This window comes from Chiloscyllium punctatum, chromosome 9, assembly GCF_047496795.1.
Source record: "Chiloscyllium punctatum isolate Juve2018m chromosome 9, sChiPun1.3, whole genome shotgun sequence".
NCBI lineage: Eukaryota > Metazoa > Chordata > Chondrichthyes > Orectolobiformes > Hemiscylliidae > Chiloscyllium > Chiloscyllium punctatum.
The window spans coordinates 113719735-113747601 of NC_092747.1; the positions used below are offsets into that span (position 1 = coordinate 113719735).

Consider the following 27867-nt stretch of genomic DNA (forward strand, 5'->3'; position numbering starts at 1 on the left):
CAATTATCGGGGAAGGTGTATTGTTTGGGAAGGGGGTAATTGTCGGGGAAGGGGGTAATTGTCAGGGAAGGGGGTAATTGGCGGGAAGGGGGTAATTGTGGGGAAGGGATAATTGTCGGGGTTTGGGGTAATTGTCGGGGTTGGGGGTAATTGTCAGGGAAGGGAGTAATTGTCGGGGTCGGGGGTAATTGTCGGGGTAGGGGGTAATTGTCAGGGAAGGGGGTAATTGTCGGGGTCGGGGGTAATTGTCAGGGAAGGGGGTAATTGTCAGGGAAGGGGGTAATTGTCGGGGTTTGGGGTAATTGTCGGGGTTGGGGGTAATTGTCAGGGAAGGGGGTAATTGTCGGGGTTGGGGGTAATTGTCGGGGTGTCCGGGCCCTCCTCTGTTGCTGGGTCCCGGGCGGCACTAGAGGGCGGCAGGAGCCGGCTCCGGGCTCAGTCTGAGCGGCGGCGGTGGGCGGCAGGTTCGGAGCCGCGATCGTCCCGGAGAAACAAAGAGACCCGCCCGGGGGACGGGGGACGGAGGACGGAGAGCGGAGAGGGAGGGGGTGCGGCAGGCAGAGCCCCAGCCCCAGCCCCAGCCCCAGCCCCGGGACCGGGCATTACCACCCTCCCACCCCCCGGACACACCGCTCTGTCGGTACCGAGTGATGCCGGGCTTGCGGGCTCGGAGCCGGCACCTCGGGAAGCAGTGAACCGCGGGGACCGGGACCCGGACCGGGATCGTCCCGGGGCCCGGGGTAGCAGGCAGGGGACTGTTGTCCCGGGGCCCAAGGCTCGGATCGCCGCGCTCTCGGTGAATGGGGATCGGTGGCGATGAGCTCCGCTGAGCAGACGGTGACTTGGCTGATTACCCTCGGGGTCCTAGACTCCCCCAAGAAAACCGTGTCGGACCCCGAGGCTTTCCTGCAGAGCTCCCTGAGGGACGGGGTGGTCTTGTGCCGCCTCCTGGAGCGGCTAGTGCCCGGATCCATCGATAGGGTAAGTAAACCTGCCGAGGTGATTCCGCCCCCCCCAAAAAAAATCCCCACTCCAGGGGGTTGTGTCTCCATCCTCTACCCCAGTCCCAGGGTGTCCGTGTATACCCCTACCCCACTCGAGCGAAATATCCCTCTACTCCTTGCCATTGGCACCCCTATCCCCTGAGATCTTGACCCTCCCACTCCACTCCCCAGGGATCTGTACCTGTTCAGTCCACCCACCCCCACCCCATGAGATTGACCCTTACATCCCACTCCCCAGGGATCTGTACCTGTTCAGTCCAGTCCACCCTCACCCCCACCCCCACCCCCATCCCCACCCCCATCCCCATCCCCATCCCATGAGTTTGACCCTTTCACCCCACTCCCCAGCGATCTGTGCCTGTTCAGTCCACTCCACTCCACTCCCGCCCCTATCCCATGAGACCTTGACCCTCCCACTCCATTCCCCAGGGATCTGTACCTGTTCAGTCCAGTCCACCCCACCCCCCATCCCATGAGACCTTGAACCTTACACTCCACTCCCCAGGGATCTGTATCCGTTCAGTCCACTCCACTCCCACCCTCATCCCAGGGGATCTGGACTCTGCCATCCACATCCCACTCCCAATCAAGAATGGCAATTCTACTTCCAGCATCATCCCCTTTCCTTTCCCACCTCTGGGATCTCTATCCCCCGATTCCCTTGTCCACCCTTAGCACCATGCACCCATACCCCCAATCTGGGAGCCTATATCCTACCTTCTCATGATGGCGTGTCATGGGGTCAATGCTGTCAATGTATGGAAGGACATCTGATTCCCCTCCTGCAGTCCTTAACCCCTTCCCTTACCCCAAGTACATCCTATACTAGGAGCCTGTACCCCACAAGTTCATTATCATTAACACTGAGGTTCTGTACTCATCACCCTTTCCATATCTCTAACCCTGCACTGTATACCTCCCTCCCGCCAAACACCCAAAATCTGGCGACAAAGTGAATCCCCCATCACCCTACCACCCTCCTCAGACTCTGTAAAGCTCCCAACCACCATTGGGGATGTCATTCTATGAGGGTTCTCTCCTCCCCTGGGGCGTGTAACGTTGTACCAGTTTTCTCTTGGTTCCCTCGCTGGGACTCATGAACACTGTCCCTACCTAGAAGGTAGAGGATGGAGAGGGAGCTGTCTGTAACATTGCATCTTCTGCTCCTGGAGCTTTGCAACTTTGGCTTCTGCTCCATTGAATATAAGAGATTAAGTTTACAGGGTTTTATGATTGTGATTATGAGAGTGATGTAATATAGATATATTTAAGGCAATTAAAGAACTGAAAATATACTAACCTACATTTATACAAAGTTTTCACACCCTTTGGGTGTCTCACTGTGAGCAGGATGAGATAAACTATTTCTTCTGGAGAAGTTCAGAACAAGGGGGCGTAACCCTAGGATCAGAACTGGGCCATTCAGGGGTGATGACCAGCAGCATTTCACACAAAAGCTAGAACTCTCTCCAAAAAGATGTTGTGCATGGAGGTCAGTATTAAATTTCAAGGCTGGGATGGAATATTTTTTTCAAGAGTGAAATACTGCAGATGCTGGAAATATGAAACAAAAACAGAAAGTATTTCAAGTAGACAGTGGTCTGGCATCATCTACGCTGATGGAAGATCATTAATCTAAAATCTAACCTTTGATTTTCTCTCTTTTGATTTGATTTTTGTTGGATAAGGATATTGAGAAAAATAGGTAGATGGTGTGAGATTCAGATTAGCTAAAATTGAATTTAGAGGCTGACTGATCTCTTTTTGTCCCTGTATCACCTGACTGCCAATAATCCATAACATTTGGGTCTATGTTACATGACCACAAAATTGCGTAGTCTCAAGGTATTTTTAATGAATAGATTTTGCTTATCTGTCAAATGAAATGTTTGAGATTTCTGACTTGTTGAGTTGGATAGCTATCTAATAAGAGAGCTTGGAATCCATTCAACTGTGGTACTGAGCATCAGTGCCCACTGATGAACTTGGAGGAGAACACTTGTTGCCTAATGACCAAGTGAAACCAAATTATTTTAATCATATTGTTCTATTAAATGGCCTATATCTTTTAGTACAAGATATAAAAATGATTATTTACCATTTCATTGACCTGTCCTGAGGAAGAAAGACTTTATTGTACTTCTGTACTACCTTTCATAACCTTCACTTTCACAATCACAACAGGACATTTCAACCAATGAAGAATGTTTCAAGTGTGGCCACACTTGTAACGTAGGGAACATGGAAGCCAATTTGCAATTTTAGAAGATTGAGGGGGCATCTTATAGAAATGTATAAAATTATGAAGGGAATAGATAAGATAGAAGTAGAGAGAATGTTTCCACTGGCAGGTGAAATTAGGACAAGAGGGTATAACCTCAAAAATAGAGGCAGCAGATTTAGGACTGATTTGAGAAGGAACACCTTCACTCAGAGGGTTGTGAATCTATGGAATTCCTTGCCCAGTGAAGTAGTTGATGCTATTTCAGTAAATGTTTTAAAGTTAAGATAGTTGTTTTTTTTGAACAATAAAGGAATCAAGGGTTATGGTGAGAGGGTGGGTAAGTGGAGCTGAGGCCATGAAAAGGTCAGCCATGATCTTATTGAATGGCGGAGCAGGATCGATGGGCCAGACGGCCTAGTCCTGCTCCTAGTTCTTATGTTCTTATAGTTTTTTTCTTTATACTTGATTGAGAGCTAAGCATTAACTTGGCTAATGGAGTGTAGAATCTATCTCTTCTGAACATTGGACGTAGCAGCAAGAGTAGGTCATTCAGAACCCAATCCACCATTCAAAAGAGTCATGGGTGATCTGAGTGACTCCCTTGACTATTAAAAATTAATCTAACTCAGTCTTGATTAAGTTTGATGACCCAACATCCACTGTTTTCTAAGGAAGAGTACATTACAAACTAACAATTCTCTGACTTTATTCCTCCTATCCATCTAAATATGGAGGCTTCCTGTTTTTAAGCAGTGTCCCCTAAAGGGGACAAGTGGAAACATTCTCCTTTATCCATCTTATCAAGATCCTTCAGGATCTTATTAGCTTCAATTAGACAACGTCTCATTCTTTTAAGTTAAAAATCATACAACACCAAATTATAGTCCAACAGGTTTAATTGGAAGCACTGGCTTTCAGAGCGCTGCTCCTTCATCAGGTGGTTGTCTCATTCTTTTAAATTTCAGAGGTAAGGCCCAAAGCATCTAACTTTAATTCATAAGTTAAACCTTTCATGCCAGGAATGAGTCGACTGAATCTTCTCTGAATTGCTTCACATGTAATGACCTAAAAATAATTTTATCAAATAAGGTTACCAAAACTGGCAAATGCTCTAGATGTGATTTGATCAAGGCCTTGTACAGCTATGGTATTGCTTCCTTAATTCTGTATTCCCTTGCAATAAAGAATATCATTTCATTCGCTTTCTTAATAATTTGCTGTATTTGAAGACTAGCATTTTGTGATTAGTATGCCAGGACATCTAGATGCTTTTGTATCGCAGAGTTCTGCAAATTATCAATTTAAATTGCATACGACTTCTCTGTTTTTCATGACGAATTGGGCAAATTCACCTTTTTTCACATTATGCTCCATCTGCCAGATTTTTGCCCACTCACTTAACCTGTCTCTCTCCCTTTGCACACTGTACGCTTTCTCTCTATCTTGGTGTCATCGGCAAATTCAGAAGCCAAGCATTTGGTCCCTATATCCAAGTCATGCACATAGATCCTTTTGATGTTCCCAGTAGTCACAGCTTGCCATCTAAAAATGATCTGCTTATGTCTACTCTGTTTCCTGTTGGCTACTGACATCATTTCAAAATAGCACTGTGGGATCTTTTAATTGCTCCTGATAGCGTAAATGAGGTTTCAGTTTAGTGTCACCTTTGACAGTACAGCATCTCCTCAGTGCTGTACTGAAAGTCTCTGTAGTACAGCTTGAACCCATAGCACTCTAGTAAGAGCTGTGAGTATTGTCTGACAGTTGATTGGGAGCTTTCAGCATCAAACTTTACATATAGATTTACCTGCTCAGACTTTCCAAGTTAGTAATCGCACTAATACAAAATGAGGAAGTGAAAGGGTGGGTAAGTAAATGACACAAAGGTTGGTAGAGGCGAAAGTGAGCACTGCAGATGCTGGAGATTAGAGTCAAGATTAGAGTGGTGCTGGCAAAGCACATTAGGTCAGGCAGCATCTGAGAAGCAGGAAAATCAACATTTAGGGCTGGAGCCCTTCATCAGGAATGTTGATGAAGGGGCTCCAGCCCAGAACATCGACTTTCCTGTTCCTCGGATGCTGCCTGACCTGCTGTGCTTTTCCAGCACCAGTCTAATCTTGACACAAAGGTCGGTGGAGTTGTGCATAGTGTGGACGGCTATTGTAAGTTGCAATGAGATATTGACAGGGTACAGAACTGGGCTGATTAGTGGCAGATGGAGTTCAACCTGGAAAAGAGTGAAGTCATTCACTTTGGAAAGTCAAATTTGAATGCAGAAGACAGGGTGAAAGGCAGGAGTCTTGGCAATGTGGAGGAACAAAGGGATCTTGGGGTTCATGTCAATAGACCCCTTAAAGTTGTCGTCCAGGTTGATAGGGTTGTTAAGAGGGTATATGGTGTTGGCTTTTGTTAACGGGGGGTTGAGTTTAAGGGCTGTGAGGTTATGCTGCAGCTCTGTAGAGCCTTGGTTATACCATACTTGGAATATTGTGTTCAGTTCTGGTCACCTCACAAGATCAACAATAGGAAAGATGTGGAAGCTTTAGAGACGATGCAGAGGAGCTTTCCCAGGATGCTGCCTGGATTGGAGGGCATGTGTATGAAGAAAGGCTGAGGGAGCTAGGGCATTTCTCATTGGAGCAAAGAAGGATTAGAGGGACTCGATAAAGGTGTACCAGATATTGAGAGGCATCGATAGAGTGGATAGCCAGAGACTTTTTCCCACGGCAGCTCAGTGGTTAGCACTGCTGCCTCACAGCGCCAGGGGACCCAGGTTTGATTTCAATCTCACGAATGGAATTTGCACATTTTCCCTGTGTCTGCGTGGGTTTCCTCCGGGTTTCCTTCCACAATCCAAAGATGTGCAGTTTAGGTGAATTGATCATGCTAAATTGCCCATTGTGTTCAGGGATGTGGAGGTTAGGTGCAATAGTCAGGGGTAAATGTAGAGTAATAGGGTGGGGAATGGGTTGGTGTGGCCTGTTTTCACACTGTAAGGGCTTTAGGATTTTGTAGGGGTTCTAAGATGACAAATGTCTATCATGTGGGGATGTAATTATAAGGTATTTGGAGGAAGGTTTGGGGAGCTGTCAGAGGTAGGTTCTTTACTGCCACAGTGGTCGGAGAGTCAGATACATTAGGGTCATTTAAGTGACTCTTGGATAGGTACATGGAAGTTAGTACAATGAAGGATATCTGGTTAGTCTGATCTTAGAGTAGAATAAAAGACCAGCACAACATCGAGGGCTGAAGGGCCTATACTGTGCTGTACTGTTCTCTGTGTAAAATATTGCATTAAAACTCAATTAAGACGACAAAGTAAGAAAAGAATAAGCTCAAATTAGTGTTGACCTGCACTTGACATAGACGAGATGTTGTCATTAAGCTACATCTGATACTGTTTTCTGTTGGTGTGTGTACAACAGTCAAACAATTGGTTTGGTCAAACAGTAGAGGACTAGGGTAAATTGTCATTTTCATGTTTCTGTGCAGATGTCTACATGATGGCTGCAGGTATTCAGGGTGAAGGTCAGTTTCATGGTTGGTGATTAGTATAGTTTCCGCTAATTCATTTGAATAGATGGAAAGTTGGGTAATGAATTGTTGGCGTTAAATTTCCTATTTTACAAAACTCATCATGTTAGCTTACAGAACGATAGTCTTACGAAGTGTCTGAAGCTGCACTATGGCTATTAGTGGTTACAACAAGAGAAGTATAATATCAGCTACAGAGCTGACATGGTGGTAAACCAATGTTCCAGTGAGTTATTTTATTACCTTCACTGTGAGATACAGTGCAACATAGCAAAGCTGTGGAGTTAAAGAGAAGAGGTCAGTCACAAGTTGGCAAGATGATGACTGGAGAGACTGTAATTTAAAAGTTTGAGAGTGACAGCAGAAGGAAGGATTTACGAAGGTGAAGAGCTCCATAATTTGAAGCGAAAGTTAGAGGAGCTGAATAAAGGCAAAATACTGCAGATACTGGAAATCTGAAATAAACACAGAGACTACTGGAGAAACTCAGCAGATCTGGCAGGATCTGAGGAAACCATAGAATCCCTGCAGTATGGAAACAGGCCCTTCGGCCCAACGAGGCCTCACCGACCCTCTGAAGAGTAACCCACCCAGATGCATTCCCCTCCCTATTATCCTATATTTACCCCTGTCTAATGCACCTAACCTACACATCCCTGAACACTATGGGAAATATAGCATGTCGAATTCATCTAACCTGCACATATTTGGATTCTGGGAGGAAACCAGAGCACCTGGAAGAAACCCATCCAGACATGGGGACAATGTGCAAACTCCACACAGACAGTCACCTGAGGCTGGAATTGAACCCTGGTGCTGTGAGGCAGCAGTGCTAACCACTGAGCCAAAGTGCCACACCAAATTAGAAGCTCCAATGCTAGAAAAACTGTCATAGCAGACTTGAAATGGGTGTTAACTCTGTTTTTCTCCCTGCACATATGCTGCAGACCTCGAGGAGCTGAATGTTGATTTGTGACATAGGAAAGAGGAGCTTGTATGGTACGCCATGCGGCTGAAGAACTGGAACAGAAAACTGAAAGATGTTTCAAACATCTGAGCACTGATGAACCAGCAAGAAATGTGATGATACAGACAGATTTGACATCATGGATGAGCCAGATGACACAAGATGACTTTTCCTTGGATTCTGTACAGGAAGGCAAGAAGTCAAGAACCTCCTGGAAAAGGGAGGAAGATTCAAACTTTGAACTCACTTGAGATTCATGGAGTTGCAGGAATGGTGGAGGAAATAAGGGTTTGGCAAGATGGAATCATATTTCCTGAAGGCTGTTTTGCCAATGGATGGGATAGGGATTCTATTTGTCTTAAAGCAGTCATCCAGTCAATGGGTTCATTCTCTTTAGGAAGCATTGTCTAGTGTATCGCATGAAGTCATTGGGAGTCCTGATGAGGCTAATTTTGTTTCTAATAAATCATGAAACAATGAGTTGCAGATGCTGTTGTTGATCTTGTGATCTCAGTATTCATATCTGCAAGGTGCATGCATGTGAACCTCAGCCATTTCTGTGCACTTATTCATAAAAATAAAAAGCAGGGTGTGTAGTTGAATTTTGATTGTACCTGAAGATTGCAAAGTGAGAGATGTTTCAGTAGATGTGCACACGTGAAGTATACTCTTCTGTTCAGTGTAAGATGTTCAAGACAAAAAGTAGTACCTGTAGCTAATCTGGTGTTGCCATAACCCCAGTTAGTTTAGTCATTGATTTATTGGACTGCACTTGTCCCAGTGCTTCGCTAAAATGAGCAGTCGTGGATTCTGTTAAACAAAAGACAATTTATTTCCTTTGGGGAAAATGATGTTGGACGTCAGACAAGTTAGCTTGGATGATGGAATTGTGTACTGAACCATGTTGGCTAAACCACTGTCTCACTAAAATATCATTGGCTGTCAATTCTTGTTTTATTCCATTAAAATGCTTGATTGATCTTGCAAGGATCTAGGGAGCAAAATTAAAGAAAAAAAAAGCCGGTCATGCATATTGTTACTGCTTGTAGGATAAGTTGTACTTAATTGGCTGCAATATTTTGTATATTAAGGCAGTGACTACACCTTTTCATTGACTGTAATGCTCTTTTGGTCTTTGAAATTGATTCTTCAGTCTAATATTTTTGACGCATGGCAGGATTCAGCATTTGCAAGATGAGATACTGTGGCTGTAATTGTTCAGCTGTGAGGATGAAGGGTCGGGCTGAAGATATTGGCAATTGTATTGTTAGTGCTTTTTTCTTGCTTGTAATGTCCTTTAACATCAAAGTTCTGTGGTCATGATCTATTTTGTGGATACTCATATATGGGAATGGCAGGAGCCTATTCTGTCTTTCAATAATGCCTGATCTGTATTGTTGTGATCGCACCTGATGTTAATACTGGACAAATCAGATCCCAGAGTGAAACCTGGTTTGATGGGTCATTAAATTTAATTTTTGAAGTTGGTTATCAAATTGTTTAGTCATTAAACAAATTCACGTAAGGCTGTCAATATTCATCAACATAAAATGCAAGTTTATTAATCAAAAAAACTATATTTTTTATGAGAATTGAGAAAAATCTTAGAATAACCAACAAAACCTCATTCTGTTTCATCCGGTTTCCCAGCAAAATCCTTTACAGTTACTCAAACCTAAGGCAATATCACTTCAACCTCCTAATTTAGTTCTTAATTCTTTCCAGTTCTCTGCCTGCTCTTCTCTTGCTGCAGCTGAAATAATTTAATGACTACTTTCCAGTTCTGCTGGCCTGAACCTCCTTTCAGCTCGGACAACTTGTAAACTTCAACACAAACTCTCAGATCTTAGAGACTTCACAACCTGTACCTTCCTGCTTGGGTGAAAACTTTCTCCTGAACTAAAGTCGTGATTATTCTGAACTGAAGTCAAATAAAACTGGTGGCACCTAATCTGCTTTATCTGCCTTTCTGAAAGACAACAGTATAAACATTTAATCAATTAACATCACAGTATCCTATGAGACACTTAACTGAACCACATGCTTTCTTGGAAATTATGTACTTAGGTTACTGTTCCAAATGATTTCCTGACGTCTTGTTTTACAAAAAGTTATCTTCACAGAGCTGATTACAGAATCCCTCTGCATCTGCTATTAAAAAGCAAAATTCCCAAATGATAATCACATCTATATCTTTGACATCTTTAGTATCTTAATCCCATCCACCGGCCTTGGTGGTTCTTGGATGTTTAATAAAAAATTTGTGTCCCCATCAGTTTTGAAATTTTCTGTGGATTTTTATCCTCAACAGCATTTTGGAGGAGAGAAATGCCAGATTTCTACTTACCTTCATTTGCAGATATGCTTCCTGACATGACTCCTGAAGGTCTGTCTCAAATTTTAAGTTTATGCCCCACTTCTCAGAATGTTGTTGGCTACGTGGACTTCAGTCAAGAATTTGACAAGATCCCTCATGGCAGACTGGAACAAAAGGTGAAGTCAGATGCTATAAGTGGAGAGCTGGCAATATGGATACAGAACTGGCTTAGTTATAGGAGACAAAAGTGTAGCAGTGGAAGGATGGTTTTTGGAATGGAGAGCTGTGACTAGTAGTGTTCCACATGGATCAGTGCTGGCACCTCTGCTGTTTGTGATCTATATAAATGATATGGAGGAAAATGTAGCTGGCCTAATTAGTAAGTTTGCTGACGATACAAGGTTGTGAAGTTGTGGGTAGTGAAGAGGATTGTCAGAGGATACAGCAGGATATAGATCAATTGGAGGCATGGGCAGAAAAATGGCAGATTGAGTTCAATCCGGACAAATTTGAGGTGATAGATTTTGGAAGGTCAAGTACAGGCGGAAATTATACAGTGCTTTTCGGAGTACTGATATGCAGAGAGATCTGAATGTGCAGGTCCACAGATCACTGAAGGTGGTAGCACAGGTAGATAAGATATAAAAATAAAAGGCTCATGGCCTGCTTGTCTTCATTGGAAGGGGCACTGAGTCTAGTGATAAAGAAGTTATGCTGCAATTTTATATAATTTTAATTAGGATACACTTGGAATATTTCATACAGTTCTGGTCACCACACTGCCAGAAGGATGTGGATGCTTTCGAGAGGGTACAGAAAAGGTTTACCAGGATGTTGCCTGATATGGGGGATTTTAGCTATGAAGAAACATTGGATAGACTGAGTTTGTTTTCATTGGACTGCAGGAGGTTGAGGGGTGACCCAACAGAAGTTCATAACATTATGACTGGCATGGATAGAGTGGAAAGCATGAGGCTTTTTTTAAGGGGTGGAGGGGTCAATTACTAAGAGACACGGGTTCAAGGTGCGAAGGGAGAAGTATAAAAGAGATATGCGAGGCAAGTTTTTCACACAAAGGGTAGTGTGTGTCTGGAACATGCTGCCAGAGGAGGTGGTGGAAGCAGACACAATAGCAGCATTCGAGAAGCACCTGGACAAATACATGAATAGGAAGGGAATAGAGGGGTATGGATCCTGGAGGTGAAGACAGTTTTAATATGGAAGAGCAAAATCCGTTGGCGCAGGTTTGGAAGGCCGAAGGGACTGTTCCTGTGCTGTATTGTTCTTTGTTTGTTCTTTGACATCCATTCCTCTACCGCCACACCAAATGGTTTGTCTTGATTTACCCCATCAAATCCTTAAATCATTTGGAATATCTCAGTTTTACCACATTGTTACCTTCTGTTTGTGACTCAGAAGAACATTTCTCCTAAACTATTCCTGTCTGTTCATTGCTGACTAATCGCTGTGTAAGTTGTTAAGATTACTGATGAACTGAGCTTTTCTATTCATGGGGCTGTAGTTTTGACGCATATGACTGTGCAGAGATCATCATGCTACGCAATGTGCTTACAGTCTGTGCTCCTGCCTCTACCCGAGGTGGAGGATTTTACTTCCTGCTGGTGTCTCTGGTAAGGCTGGCATTATTTACCCATCCCTAGTTACTAAGAGACCACTTTGAATTTGATACAACTGAGTGTTTTGGTAGGCTGCATCAGAGGGCAGTTAACAGTTAATCATATTGCCGTGGGGGACTTGAGTCATGTATAAGTCAGAATGGGTAAAGATGACAGCTTTCCTTCTCAATTGGCCATTAGTGAGTCTTTTTTATGACAGTCCACAAGTTTCATTATGAATGTCAGCTTTTTATTTTCAGATTTTTGCATTGATTTCAAATTACCCACGTTGGGTAGTTTGGGTGACCAATGACCTGGGTCAATAGGCCAAGCCCTTTTAATTACTAGCTCAGTAATGTAACTAATAAGGTCTTGTCCAGTCTCTTCCTGATCCTCTGACCTTCATACATTTTAATATTAGTTTTCTTTTAAACATCCTACTAATTCAAATTTTAAAAATAATCTGTGGATTTTTCTCCATAGTAGTTTGCAACAGAATTCATTTTGCATGCTAACCTGTCTTTCTGTTTCGTATTTTTAAAAATAACTTTTTACATTTCCTTTGTTTCCATTTGCATATTTTCAGGATATATTTTGTGTTTTCTTGATTTTTACAGCTGCAATTGTTAGTTCATTTGTGTAAGAATCAAAGTGAAAAAAACGTAAATCCTCAGAGTAAACAAACTAAATGGACAATACAGTGTGCAAGAAGCTGGAGGGGCTGAGTGGCCTCCTATTGTTCCAGTATAAAGGTGCACTATCTCTAAAGGGAAGGAATTTTGACAGAAAATAGGTGTATACGGTGCTTTAAAAACCAGGATTTTTACAGTTTTTGTACCTACTTGAATGACACTTCAGATAAGTATGTTGTTTCTAGAATCTTACGTGGCAGATGTGAAGTTCCAGGAAAGCCTCAGCTCCCACTACCCCCCTCTGATTGTTGTGCAGCCAGCTTTTTGGTTGCTCAGTGCTGACTATTTAATCTCAGGTTCTTGACTTTCCGCCAAAAGTCTGTCAAAAAGTGAAAAAGCATGATCCATTCAAAATATCACTGCCTAACTAATGGAGTAAAAGTTCCTTGAACTACAGGGGGGTTACATTATAATAAGCCATTCTCTGAAGTGTTAGAATTGAACAGGAAATTCTGTAAATAAATGGCAGGTCAGTCTGCATCTGATTTTGGGTTTTGATGAAAGATGTATTCTTCAGAATGCCCCATGAGTGTCGGATCTCTGCAATTGCACAATTCTAGCCTTCTACGCACTCCCAGCTTTCATGACCAACCATTGGCAGCTGTACCTTTAGTTACTTGGCCCTACCTCTGGAATTCCTTCCCTAGACCTTTCTACTTTAAGACACTTCTTAGGCTGTACTTCTGTGACTCTTGTATAAAGTACTTGAACTGAATGTTATGATTGGAGTTTGAGTTAAGCTCCGCCCCATCGGATGATGTCATGAGGTCTTTGGTGGAAAAAAGGCAGAACTTCTTGGGAGCTTGTAGGGTAGGGAGCCTGTCCACAGATCTCCCAATAGTTTAAGAGCAATATTGACCCGTCTAATATAATTTGAACATGATTGGTATTATACAGTGAACTGTATTTTGTTTAGGACAAGAGCCTCTTTTCAGTAAGGCTTACTTGAGGCTTTTGTTTCCCACTGTAAACCAAATAGTCCCAGAGAACTGGTAAAAGATAGTGACTGTAAACGATCCAAACCAAATGTTAATGGTGGTTGGCATAATGGCACACATAACATGGTCATAATAGTGGGCATTGATGCTTAATAGCACAAGGTAGCTATGTTGAGAATTCCAGTGCACCCAATGGCAGAGAATTCCTAGGTGCTTAGGAGCAGTATTAGATATTTACTGTGTTAAATACTCTACTCATACAACCAGTCAGCTGATGTAACAGCTGGGTGGTCAGCTGGCTTACAGATTAAAATCATCAATAGATCAACAAGGGAAAAACAGCGTGTAGTGGTAAAGCCTTTTACTTCAGATTTGATAAGCAAAGTGAATGTGAGGTGGAAGCTAGTTGCACCTGGTGATGATATATTCCTTCAGGATGTAAGAATCTGTGGCAGCAGTTCTGATTAGAGGTTTAGCTAGGAATTGAACAAGCATCAGAGATCTGTGGCCAAACAGGAAAACTTTAAATTAATGGCACAGAATGGGCTGAGGCTGCTATAAGTTTGAAAAGGAGTGCCTACTGCTCTCAATGAGCATTGTCGCTGTGGCAAGCGAATATCACAAGACTTGGCCATTGTGGGAAAATTGAGGATACAGAACTAATTGAAACTGAGTTTGTAGCAGCAGTAACATGGCATGGCCAGAATTAGGATGGCAAATGTACAGTTTAAAAGTCTGAATGACAAATATCTAATGGAAGATTCTAAGTACATTGTTGAAGTAGTGAAAAAAGTTGGAGATCCGTAATTTAAACCAAGGAGGAAATAATTTAATAAGACTATAGGTATGAGACTTTATTTGGGAAATTTTTGGAAAAGCACTGGCATTGTTTGGTGGTGGTACATCATCCATTTTGCCCACCAAAAATCAGCACACCTTGATTTTGGCTGAAGAATGTAGGAAAGCTCCATTTTGACCACAAGACTACACTAAATCTCCTGTAAATAGTGCAGAGATATGAATGAGCTACATTTCAGAGTTTAAAATCCTTTAAGGCAAGGAAAATAAAACTGTATTGCTATATCGAAGAATTCAAATTTACTTGATAATTAATTAAAGCAGCATCTATATACTGCAAAATTAAAGAACTTTAAAGCCAGGAATAGAAACAGTATTGTGACACTACAGAATTAAAAAAAACATTTTAAGTAAAAAGTATAAATAACTACAAAAAAAAGCAGGAAAAATAATGCTATCTGGCAGATTTTAATATTGGAGATGGGCCAAGTAAAACACAGGAGTGGACATCTTGGAGAAAATCATTCTTAAGATACGGAATAACAATCAAGCTGGAGAGTAAATCACAAGCTGAACAATTAGGTGCATAATTGTGTTAGAAAGGACCTAAATTAATCATATCACAGCTCACCAAGGCATAAACGAAGACACTGCCACTTTTGTTGAAGTTCCACAGCTTTAGACTTTAATCTTAGCAGAAATGAAGTTCTTGAAAAGATAAGATTTAACAGAAGAGATCGACTTCATTTGAATTTATCAATAACTGAATTAAGATATCTTTGGATTAGTGGGCAGCTGAGAGTATGGAATTTTGAAATCAGTACTAATAGGTGGCAAAATTATAGTTGGAATTCCTGATGGGTCTGTCAGCTTTAATAGAGTCCAGAGAAGATTTGATGTTGGAGAACCTACTCAGATTGTGCTAGAAGCAGAAAGAATAACAAATATTTTAAGAGGAGAAAGATGATGTTATCACTGGAGTGCAACAGAATCTATTGAGGTATTATAACCATAAGGATACACTTGACAGATCAACACAAAGAGTAAGGAAGACAACAGATACTAAGAGTCAGCATAAGCCCACTGGGACAAGAAACCTCATAGGCACAAGCACTGGACAGCTATTAAAAGATGATTCTATATCTGAAAAGGCTACAGCTGACTTCTGGAAGATGTGGAAAAGTAAGACACAGTTACAAGGCAGCCAAAACTCAAGTGGCTACATATTCAAAGATATTCATGTCGGAGAGCCACTGGAGTTGGAAAGGATAGTCAATGCAGGGCAAATTGGTGATCCAGTCAACTTGTGTTTGGCAGAACCTGTTTATATCAAAGGACATCTTACTTTTCAACCTGATGAGATGAGTGTCAAATTATATACCGTTGGTAAAGGAACAATAGTTACAGCTTGCAGAGATATTTTCAATATCCACCTGGAACAGTTTTCAAGATTAAAGGTTTACTGCAAGTAACTCTGCAATACAAAGCATCTAAGATGGTAGATACTGTATTCATAATCATGAAATCTAACAATTGGCTTTGGAAAAAAACAGTCCTGGTCAAGGGGCAAATAATCAAAGATTTCACTGGGCTTCCGTGACTCATAGAAGAACCCAAAAAGAAGAGAGAATCTTGAGATTAGCAATGATGAGTTGAAAAACAAGAAGCATTATATTATTGAGGCTTTACAAGCCCGTATTCTACAATCTCTTTTTGGGTATGGGATTCTTTGCTGCCCGCGTCCTGTTCCTTTGCACCATGTGTCCGCTGGGTGTGGAGTGTGGTTTGTCAGAGATTTACATTTTGTGCTGTTAAGTGATATTAAGCTAGTGTTGGGTGCTCATGTTCTGTGCTTTAATTCTACCCTGGTGTTCATTCCACAGATACACCAAGACCCCAAATCAGAAGCAGAATGCCTGAGCAACATCAAAGAGTTTTTGAAAGGTTGTGGGGCACTTCGGGTGGAGGTGAGTATGTCAATTGTTCACCAGGTGTGCCAGACTGCTAAAGGAACAATGTGGTTACTCTCCACATTTAATTGGCAACTAAAAAGGGACAACAGAGTACTAACTGTGGTCTAATCTGGAACAGGTGGACATAGAGAGGGGACAGAGATGGCAAAAGTTGGGTGGGTTTAGGCAGGAATAGAGTGCAGAGAGGAGAGAGAGCCAGGCGAGTGGGAAGGAACTTTTACATCGAAGTGTAAAAACTATCCATTTCATTGTGTTTTTCATGCTTAGATCTCCCTAAATGGTTCAGAGTCATACTTTGCTAAGTTATTGTGAAGCAATTTTTTAAACTGTTTTCAAGGAGTCTTATAAATGTAGTTTGTTCTTCTGAAGTGGTGAATATATGGATTGTTTTCGGACTCCAATTATGCTTGGTTGTGTGAAGCAGGAGCTGAGAGATTCATGCTGTCCTTTTGTTTGTGAATGTCAGTGAATCTCAGCATTCCTAATCATTTAATCTATCACCTCGCTTTCACAGACTTTAAATTGTTGAAATGATGTCACCTTCTACAAATGGGCCTCAGAAATGTCCTCAATCAAGTGTTCCCTGCTGTCATGGTTGACAGAGCTCTCAGCTATGTCCAACACCTTTTCTACATGTCTGCCCTCACGCCTTCTCTTCCCTCACCAAGGGTGGGGTGCCCGACTTTTCAACCCCATCAATCTTCATATTCATAGGATCACAAGTCACCCTTTCTGCCACCTCTAGCAGATGCCACATACCACACTTTTCCAGCTGTTGCAAGTTCTGACAGGATCTCAGGACTTGAAATGTTAACTATATTTCTCTCTCCAAATGCTGCCAGACCTGATGAGTTTCTCCGGCATTTTCAGCTTTTGTTTTGGAGTTCCAGCATTCACGCTTTTTTTTATTGAAATGGTGCTGCTGTCTTCAAGGAAAACATTTTTGTTCAATCACTGCAATATGCTATGTGATTTAAGTGGATATATATACTCTAAACCAACACCTTACATTTGTGTAGCACCTTTTATTTAGAGACCGTGATTTCCCTTGGTGATTGGGCTATAATAGATAGTAAACTAAAGAAGAGCATTTGAGGAGGGGCTTCTAACTGTTTTGGAGTAAAAGAGAGTTTTTTAGAGCAGAACCAGATGGCTTTGGTGTGAAATACAGGTAGCTGAAATCTGTTTGAGTGGTGTATTTTGAAGATGTGGTGTTATGAACATGTTATCTGTCATTTATTATATCTAATGGTTGGTTAGTTATTGAATGTTTACCGCCTTAGTTGGGCTGTGCTATGAACTGTCGTTGGTTAATCATTTCCAGTTTATTTTGGAAATATTGCTGCCTTCATCCATTGATGTAGAAACTGTTGTATTTGTTGGAAGTACGAAAAGTAAAAAGCTGCTGACAACAAGGAGAAAGGTGCCTGTGGATTGTAGATACGGGCGAAATACAATTCGTTGTAAAATATGTCATGGATAGATGACATCTCTCTGTTGTAATTTGTACCAGAGCTACTATGGGTTAAAGATTGGGCAGAAACAGTTTGGTTGGGAGAAAATTTCAGGTGGAAAGTTGAAGAAATGGTTTCTCACACTAGGCTATTCAGACAGTGAAGTTTACACAAAGGGCAACTAAAGTAGGAAACAAGTAAATTCTTTGGAAAATGGAAAAAATGGAATTGAATGTTCCAAGTACTGTTTCTCTCACAGTACTTGGATGTCATTGCTAGTATCACTCCCAACACTGGTGGCAAACCATTACAGAATCCCTACAGTATGGATCTTTCTTACTGAGTTTCTATTTGTCAGTGGAATATATTTTTGTTGAACGTTCTTTTCCACAAATTATTTCTGTTTCTTTACTATCATACCTTTTCATCTGTGCACTAAACCAATGTGATTCAGTTCTACCCTCCTCCCCATGTAATTATGTAATTATCTTTATTGAAGTCTTGCTTGATAATGCAGTGTATCAGTTTCAAACTTAATGCGTAATTCAATTGTATTATGATCGCTAATCCCCAGTGGATCTTTTACTATGAGATTATAAATTAACTCTGCCTCATTATCTAATAGGAGATCTAAAGTAGCTTGATCTCTATTTGGCTCCAGAAAATATTGCACCAGGACATTGTTGCAAACATTCTACCAATTTACCTTCCAATACGACTTTTGCCAATTTAATTGGTGCAGTGCAGTCTAAATGAAAATTAAAATCAGCACAATTATTACATTGCATTTGTTGCACGCTTCTATTGCCCGCTTAAGTGACTGTCTGATGATATGATTTCTGATTGGTGAAATGTAAATACCTCCCACTCTTGCTTATGTTAATCTCCATCCGTACCGATTATACTATTTGATCTTCAATAACCAATGCCATTTCCTACTAATGTTTGAAATAACTCCATGAAGGCCTGTATCCTGTCACCAAGTCACACTTTATTTACGCATGCATTGTACATGATAGTAACCCAGCTAGCACAGAGCTGGTCCCAGAGTGAGCAAATCCCCTCACACTCCTGTTTATTTCTATTAGCCAGGTGTCCCTAATTGGATCAGATTAACAGCCCTAGTCAGGGAATTTGTATTCTGGCTGACCTTGTTCCAATCACGACAGTATTCTTACATTATCCTTTACTATTAGGGCCACCCCTGCTCCCTTTCCATTCTGATTGTGCTTTTGAAATGCTATCTATTCTGGAATATTCCAAATGCAGTCACCTTGTAATGATATCACATACAGCATTTAAAATCTAAACCATTTTTATTTCTATTTGTGCCATGAGTTCAGCTTTAGGCATTCAGATAATGAGTCTTGAACTTTATTTTTTATTACTTTTCTCTGTGTCACTTTAAATGCATCTTTGCTATACTTCTTCATGTGGTAGTGTTCCACATTCTCAGTAGTCTCTGCGTAAGGAGGTTTCTCTTAAATTCCCTAATGTGTCTGTTTAATTTTTGGCTGTTATGTTTTAATTCCTCCACCAGCAGAAAAATCTTCTCTGTCATTTCAGCCTCACCTGATGGTTGTTTAAGTTGAACTCTATTAGCAGCCCTTTCTTTGGATTCTACTGGGCAATTTCAGCACCTGACAATTTTACCCAGAGAGATGGACATCTCATTTGCAGATTCTAATGTTAGTTATGAACTTGCACTGTATGGTTACTTTAATGGTCTCCTGTATTGCATTTTGTGATTCTGTGAGCTCCTTTCAAGTCTGTGATAAATTGCACACCCTGCCCCGCAGTCACCCATACACACCGTCTCACTTTTGACTTGGCTATCCTTGCAAACTACCATCCATCTCCAAGCTGTCATTCATAGAATCCCTACAGTGTAGAAGCAGGCCACTCAGCCTATCAAGTCACACTGACCCTTCAAGGAGCATCCTATCCAGATTCCCACCCACCCACCCAATCTCTGTAACCCTGTATTTCCTATGTCTAATCAATAGACATTAGACAATAGGTGCAGGAGTAGGCCATTCTGCCCTTCGAGCCTGCACCACCATTCAATATGATCATGGCTGATCATCCTTAATCAGTATCCTGTTCCTGCCTTATCTCCATAACCCTTGGTTCCACTATCCTTGAGAGCTCTATCCAACTCTTTCTTAAATGAATCCAGAGACTGGGCCTCCACTGCCCTCTGCAAAATCACATAGCCTGCACATCCTTGGACTCTATGGGCAATTTAGCATGGCCTGTCCACCCTAACCAGCATATCCTTGGACTCTGGGAGGAAACCAGAGCACCTGGCGGAAACACATGCAGACGCATGGAATATGTGCAGACTCTCCACACAGACAGTTGCCAAAGGGTGGAATTGAATCCGGGTCCCTGGCTCTGTGAGGCAGCACTGCTAACCATTGAGCCACTGTGCTACCCAGAGTTCTCGAATGAGCGGTCTCTTCTCAAACCTGTACCTGTCTTTACCAGAACTCTCTGTATGAACCTCTAAAATCTGGTTTGCATCCTTACTACCTACATTCCCATTCCTTTTTACTGCTGCTGCATGGGAGTCTGAGTGCATGGCAATGACTTCTGGCAGAGACTATGGATGCACTGAGCGGCTCTGCAGCTCTGGTGCTTAAATGGATTTGCTTGAGTCCCAAAATATCTTCCCCCCTCATTCTTCTTAATGATCCATCTGCAATCCTTCATAAGGTTAACCACAATATCTTCCTCCAAAACCTCTACTCTCCTATTTTTTTCATATGTATCATTTAGTGCCCAGAAATCCCCTGCAATGGTTTCTCTTCCTTCTCTCACACTGGTATTTCTGTGTGTCCTCAAAACATCTATCCTTGGCCTCTTTCTTTTTCTCATTCACATGGTGTTGTTTGGTCACTGACCAACAGCAAAACTCTGGAAAACCATAAGACCATAAGACGTAGGAGTGGAAGTAAGGCCATTCGGCCCATTGAGTCCACTGCGCCATTCAATCATGGCTGATGGGCATTTCAACTCCACTTACCTGCATTCTCCCTGTAGCCCTTAATTCCTTGTGACATCAAGAATCTATCAATCTCTGCCTTGAAGACATTTAGCGTCCCGGCCTCCTCTGCGCTCCGTGGCAATGAATTCCACAGGCCCACCACTCTCTGGCTGAAGAAATGTCTCCGCATTTCTGTCCTGAATTGACCCCCTCTAATTCTAAGGCTGTGCCCACGGATCCTAGTCTCCTCGCCTAACGGAAACAATTTCCTAGCGTCCACCCTTTCCAAGCCATGTATTATCTTGTAAGTTTCTATTAGATCTCCCCTTAACCTTCTAAACTCCAATGAATACAATCCCAGGATCCTCAGCTGTTCCTCATATGTGAGACCTGCCATTCCAGGGATCATCCGTGTGAATCTCCGCTGGACACGCTCCAGTGCCAGTATGTCCTTCCTGAGGTGTGGGGCCCAAAACTGGACACAGTACTCCAAATGGGGCCTAACCAGAGCTTTATAAAGGCTCAGTAGCACATCGCTGCTTTTATATTCCAACCCTCCTGAAATAAATGCTGAGCATGTGTTGCCAGAAAAGCACAGCAGGTGTATTTCCAGCAACACATTTTCAGCTCTGATCTCCAGCATCTGCAGTCCTCACTTTCTCCTTTTGAAATAAATGACAACATTGCATTCGCTTTCTTAATCACGGATTCAACTTGCATGTTTACCTTTAGAGAATCCTCGACTAGCACTCCCAGATCCCTTTGTACTTTGGCTTTATGAATTTTCTCACCGTTTAGAAAGTAGTCCATGCCTGTATTCTTTTTTCCAAAGTGCAAGACCTCACATTTGCTCACGTTGAATTTCATCAGCCATTTCCTGGACCACTCTCCCAAACTGTCTAGATCCTTCTGCAGCCTCCTCACTTCGTCAGTCCACCTAACTTCGTATCTTCAGCAAACTTCACTAGAATTCCCCCAGTCCTTTCATCTAGATCATTAATATATAACGTGAACAGCTGCGGCCCCAACACTGAACCCTGTGGGACACCGCTTGTCACCGGCTGCCATTCCGAAAAAGAATCTTTTATCCCAACTCTCTGCCTTCAGTCAGACAGCCAATCCTCAATCCATGCCAGTAGCTCACCTCGAACACCATGGGCCTTCACCTTACTCAGCAGCCTCCCGTGTGGCACCTTATCAAAGGCCTTTTGGAAGTCTAGATAGACTACATCCACTGGGTTTCCCTGGTCTAACCTACTTGTTACCTCTTCAAAGAATTCTAACAGGTTTGTCAGGCATGACCTCCCCTTACTAAATCCATGTTGACTTGTTCTAATCCGACCCTGCTCTTCCAAGAATTTAGAAACCTCATCCTTAACGATGGATTCTAGAATTTTACCAATAACCGAGGTTAGGCTAATTAGCCTATAATTTTCCATCTTTTGTCTTGATCCTTTCTTGAACAAGGGGGTTACAACAGTGATCTTCCAATCATCCGGGACTTTCCCTGACTCCAGTGACTTTTGAAAGATCTCAACCAACCGCCTCCGCTATTTCCTCAGCCACCTCCCTCAGAACTCTAGGATGTCGCCCATTTTAAGACCTTTTAGCTTTTCTAGCACTTTCTCTTTTGTAATGGCAACCATACTCAACTTAGCCCCTTGACTCCCTTTAATTGTTGGTATATTACTCATGTCTTCCACTGTGAAGACTGACGCAAAGTACTTATTAAGTTCTCCAGCTATTTCCTTATCTCCCATCACTAGCCTTCCAGCATCAGTTTGAAGTGGTCCAATGTCTACTTCTGCCTGTCCTTTGTTTCTTATGTATTGAAAGAAACTTTTACTATCATTTCTAATATTACTGGCTAGCCTACCTTCATATTTGATCCTCTCCTTCCTTATTTCTCTCTTTGTTATCCTCTGTTTGTTTTTGTAGCCTTCCCAATCTTCTGATTTCCCAGTGCTCTTGGCCACTTTATAGGACCTCTCTTTTTCTTTGATACATTTCCTGACTTCCTTTGTCAGCCATGTCTGTCTAATCCCTCCCCAGATAATCTTTCTTTTCTTGGGGATGAACCTCTGTACTGCGTCCTCAATCATACCCACAAACTCCTGCCATTTTTGCTCCACTGTCTTCCCCACTAGGCTCTGCTTCCAGTCGATTTTTGTCAGTTCCTCTCTCATGCCTTCATAATTATCTTTATTTAACTGTAACACCATTACATCCAATTTTGCCTTCTCTCTTTCAAACTGCAAACTGAACTCTACCATATTATGATTGCTGCTTCCTAAGTGTTCCCTTACTTTAAGATTTTTTATAAAGTCTGGTTCATTACATAGCACTAGGTCCAGAATAGCCTGCTCCCTTGCGGGCTCCATGACAAGCTGTTTCAAAAAGCCATCCTGTAAGCATTCCATGAATTCCCTTTCTTTGGATCCACTGGCAATATTATTTCCCCAGTCCACCTGCATATTGAAGTCCCCCATGATCACCGTGACCTTGCCTTTCTGACATGCCTTCTCTATTTCCCGGTACATGTTGCACCCCTGGTCCTGACCACTGTTAGGAGGTCTGTACATAATTCCCATTATGATTTTTTTGCCTTTGTGGTTCCTCAATTCCACCCACAGACCCACAGTCATCTGACCCTATGTCATTCAGTGCCATAGATTTTATTTTGTTCTTAAATAACAAGGCAACCCCGCCCCCTCTGTCCCCCTCCCTGTCTTTTCGATAAGTTGTAAATCCTTGGATGTTTAATTGCCAGTCTTGAACCCCCTGCAACCACGTCTCTGTGATGCCTACCACATCATAATCATTCACGATGATCTGTGCCGTGAGATCATCTACTTTGTTACGAATGCTATGGGCATTCAGGTAGATAAAGCCTTAATGCTAACTTTCTTATCATTCGAGATATTGGAAGTCATAAGATGTTCTAAGTTATCCTTCCTTTCTGCTGCATTCCTAGTCTGCCTCAAGCTTAAATCCGCCTGCACACATGCTATCCTGCTGCTTATCTTTCCATTCAACTCCATACTCCCTGTCGCTTTCACTTTCCCTTCCCCCCCTCCCCCCACAAACCAAATCCCTTGTTTCATGGTAATCTCGGTCTGTGTGGTGCAGGTTTTTAAGATTACTGTTTTCAACTGCTGCTTTTACTAGTTTAATTTTTGCAGCTTGTGTGAGCTGTTGAGAAACACTTTGGTTTTTCTGGGGTATCAGGGATACATATGATAAAATGACAGTATACAGAAGAAAAGGTTAAAAATCACAACAACAGGTTTATTTGGAAGCACTAGCTTTCATCAGGTAGCTGATGATGGAGCAGCACTCCGAAAGCTAGTGCTTCCAAATAAACCTGTTGGACTATAACCTGGTGTTGTGTGATTTTTAACTTTGTCCTCCCCAGAGGAACACCAGCTCCTCCATATCATACAGAAGGCTCACAGACTTACAAAGAGTTAAATGGAAGCAAATGTCGAGATCACTGTAGCGCAGTGTACTCACCACTGGGTGGGATTGATTAAGAATGTTGCGAACATTTTAACTGTTTGCTCCTGTTTGAATTTGACAGTATTCAATGCTGGAATATTTAGAATAAATGTGGATGATCAGATCATACTGCTTCCTCCTTGCTCGTCGTTGTTATCGATTTAGTGGCGTGTGATTTGATACCAGGTTGTTTTCGACGTTGCGACTGTGAAGCCTGCTCGCAGATTTATCTACCAGATGGTTAAATAATTTTCCATTAAGTGCACTTGTGGCTTCTTGTTCTCAGTGCCCTTCATATCTCTCCATTATGTAACTAGTTGTCTTTGTCCAACAAATGTTTATTTTTGAGACTCTCTGTGAAGTATCCTGTCAAGTACAAAATCCATGCTTACTGTCCCAGGGCCATCCAGGACAGCATTACTTCCTGCACCGATTTCCTCCCACAGTCTGAAGATGTGCAGGTTAGGTACGCTGACCATATTAAATTGCTCATAGTGTCTGGGGATGTGCAGGCTAGGTGGGTTAACCATGGGAAGTGCAGAGTTACAGAGATAGGTTATGGGTTACTCTTCAGAGGGTTGATGTAGATTCAATGGGCTGAATGGCCTCCTTCCACACACTCAGGATTCTATGATTCTATGCTGACTACTGATAACATCTACCCACACATGCACTCACACAGAGACAAAGTTTTATCTTTCTATCTCTTTGGACCAATACTTTGTTGCTTTACTTGTAACCATTATATCCTTTTCCTTTAGGTACTATGACATTGTCCTGCCCTTCAATCTATCTCTGACCTTCCCTTTTGTTCTCCCTAACATGCATTTTTAAACAGCAAAATATCCATCATGTTTCTATCTCTCACCAATCCTGAAGGATCACATTGCACTCAAAGCATTAACTCTGTTCTTCCCTCCACAGATGCTGCTAGGCTGGCTGAGGTTTTTTAAGAATAAATGGAGGCCTTAGTGCCGATCTCCATATCTTAAAAGTGCAGTTTTGAAATCTCTGGAGCCTGCCATTGCTGGTGTTGAACTAAAGCAACATACCAGGGTTTGAGGAACCCATAATCTGCAAAGCAATGTACGATAGGTGCATCAAGCTGCAGTTTGCTACACACAAGGCAGTAATACATATCCATTTCACATAATTATTGTTTCAGTTTACATTCATGGGGTGTTAAAGGGCTTTTTTTTTGATGAGTTAATTAACTTGTAGCACAAACAGAACAAAAGAAGCAAATCACAAGAAATTAACTGTGTTTTCACATTTGGCTTAGTTAGTAGCACCCTACTCCAAATCAGAAAGTAATGGATTCAGAACGCCTTATTCCTGATGAAGGGCTTTTGCCCAAAACGTCAATTCTCCTGCTCCTCAGATGCTGCCTGACCTGCTGTGCTTTTCCAGCACCACACTCTCGACTCTAATCTCCAGCATTTGCAGTCCTCACTTTCACCTAGTTCATTTTAACCTCAGAACACCTCCTACAGAGCTGTGTACTTATTCAAGGTTGATAGTCCAGTATCATACTGAGAGGTGGCATCCTTTGGATGAAATAAACCAAGGTTTGTGAGAAGATTTGTAGCTCGGGTGCTTGTTGTTGTGGTTCTGTTCGCCGAGCTGGGAATTTGTGTTGCAGACGTTTCGTCCCCTGTCTAGGTGACTTCTTCAGTGCTTGGGAGCCTCCTGTGAAACGCTTGGGTGATGTTTCCTCCGACATTTATAGTAATTTGTATCTGTCACTTCCGGTTGTCAGTTCCAGCTGTCCGCTGCAGTGGTCGGTATATTAGGTCCAGGTCGATGTGCTTATTGATTGAATCTGTGGATGAGTGCCATACCTCTAGGAATTCCCTGGCTGTTCTCTGTTTGGCTTGTCCTATAATAGTAGTGTTGTCCAGGTCGAACTCATGTTGCTTGTCATCTGAGTGTGTGGCTACTAAGGATACCTGGTCGTGTCGTTTTGTGGTTAGTTGGTGTTCATGGATGCGGATCATTAGCTGTCTTCCTGTTTGTCCCATGTAGTGTTTTGTGCAGTCCTTGCATGGGATTTTGTACACTCCATTGGTTTTGCTCACGTTGGGTATCAGGTCCTTTGTTCTGGTGAGTTGTTGTCTGAGAGTGGCTGTTGGTTTGTGTGCTGTTATGGGTCCCAGTGGTCGCAGTAGTTTGGTTATCAGTTCAGAAATGCTCCTGATGTATGGTAGTGTGGCTAGTCCTTTGGGTTGCGGCATGTCCTCGTTCCGTTGTCTTTCCCTTAGGCATCTGTTGATGAAATTGCGCTGGTATCCGTTTTTGGCGAATGCATTGTATAGGTGGTGTTCTTCCTCTTTTTGCAGTTCTGGTGTACTGCAGTGTGTTGTGGCTCTTTTGAATAGTGTCTTGATGCAACTTCTTTTGTGTGTGTTGGGGTGGTTGCTTTCGTAGTTCAGGACTTGGTTTGTGTGTGTGGCTTTCCTGTATACCTTTGTGGTGAATTCTCCGTTAGGTGTTCCCTAAACGGATACCCGAGCAATTTCATCAACAGATGCCTAAGGGAAAGACAATGGAACGAGGACATGCCGCAACCCAAAAGACTAGCCACACTACCATACATCAAGAGCATTTCCGAACTGACAGCCAGATTACTGCGACCACTCGGACTCATAACAGCACACAAACCAACAGCCACTCTCAGACAACAACTCACCAGGACGAAGGACCCAATACCCAGCATGAGCAAAACCAATGTAGTGTACAAAATCCCATGCAAGGACTGCACAAAACACTACATAGGACAAACAGGAAGACAGCTAATGATCCGTATCCATGAACACCAACTAGCCCCGAAACGACATGACCAGCTATCCTTAGTAGCCACACACGCGGATGACAAGCAACATGAGTTCGACTCGGACAACACTACTATTATAGGACAAGCCAAACAGAGAACAGCCAGGGAATTCCTAGGGGCATGGCATTCATCCACGGATTCAATCAATAAGCACATCGACCTGCACCCAATATATCGGCCACTGCAGCGGACAGCTGGAACTGACAACCGGAAGTGGCAGATACAAATCACTATAAATGCCGGAGGAAAGATCACAGAAGCGCTTCACAGGAGGCTCCCAAGCACTGAGGATGTCACCTAGACAGGGGACGAAACGTCTGCAACACAAATTCCCAGTTCGGCGAGCAGAACCACAACAAATAAACCAAGCTCCTGTATAACTTTTTGGAATCAAATAGGGTTGCAGTACTACCAAGCCTTAAAACTCTGAAACCTGTTTACCTTCCTGAATGTCTTGAACTTGTGTTTTGAAATTCTCCCCCTAAATCTTTCCACTTCCTTCTACGGTACAATTGCAACATTTAAGAGGCATTTGGATGGGTATATGAATAAGAAGAGTTTGGAGGGATATGGGCCGGGTGCTGGCAGGTGGGACTAGATTGTGTTGGGATATCTGGTCAGCATGGACGGGTTGGACCGAAGGGTCTGTTTCCATGCTGTACATCTCTATGACTCTATGACTCTATCAGAGGTACAGTTCGTAAGTTTACAGTTAGTAAATTGGAGGTGTAGTGGACAACGAAGAGGGTTACCTCAGATTATAACAGGATCTTGACCAGATGGGCCAATGGGCTGAGGAGTGGCAGATGGAGCTTAATTCAGATAAATGCGAGGTGCTGGCTGCATTTTGGGAAAGCAAATCTTAGCAGGACTTATACACTTAATGGTAAAGTCCTAGGGAGTGTTGCTGAACAAAGAGACCTTGGAGTGCAGGTTCATATCTCCTTGAAAGTGGAGTCGCAGGTTGACAGGATAGTGAAGAAGGCGTTTGGTATGCTTTCCTTTACTGGTCAGAGTATTGAGTGTAAGA

General features: G+C 42.5%; 1 protein-coding gene across 3 annotated transcripts in view; it reads left to right on the forward strand.

Annotated features, from left to right (window-relative positions):
• Window positions 1–425: 425 nt before the first annotated feature.
• Window positions 426–27867, forward strand: part of LOC140481625 (rho guanine nucleotide exchange factor 7-like) — a 141276-nt gene continuing 113834 nt past the window's right edge. The window contains exons 1-2 of one of the 3 annotated variants that reach the window (XM_072578112.1): window positions 426–981; window positions 15974–16057. In XM_072578112.1, coding sequence (XP_072434213.1) covers window positions 817–981; window positions 15974–16057 — 249 coding nt within the window. In that variant the 5' untranslated portion in view covers window positions 426–816. The remainder of the gene's footprint in view (window positions 982–15973; window positions 16058–27867) is intronic. The other 2 variants (XM_072578113.1, XM_072578114.1) reach the window with 2 other exon arrangements.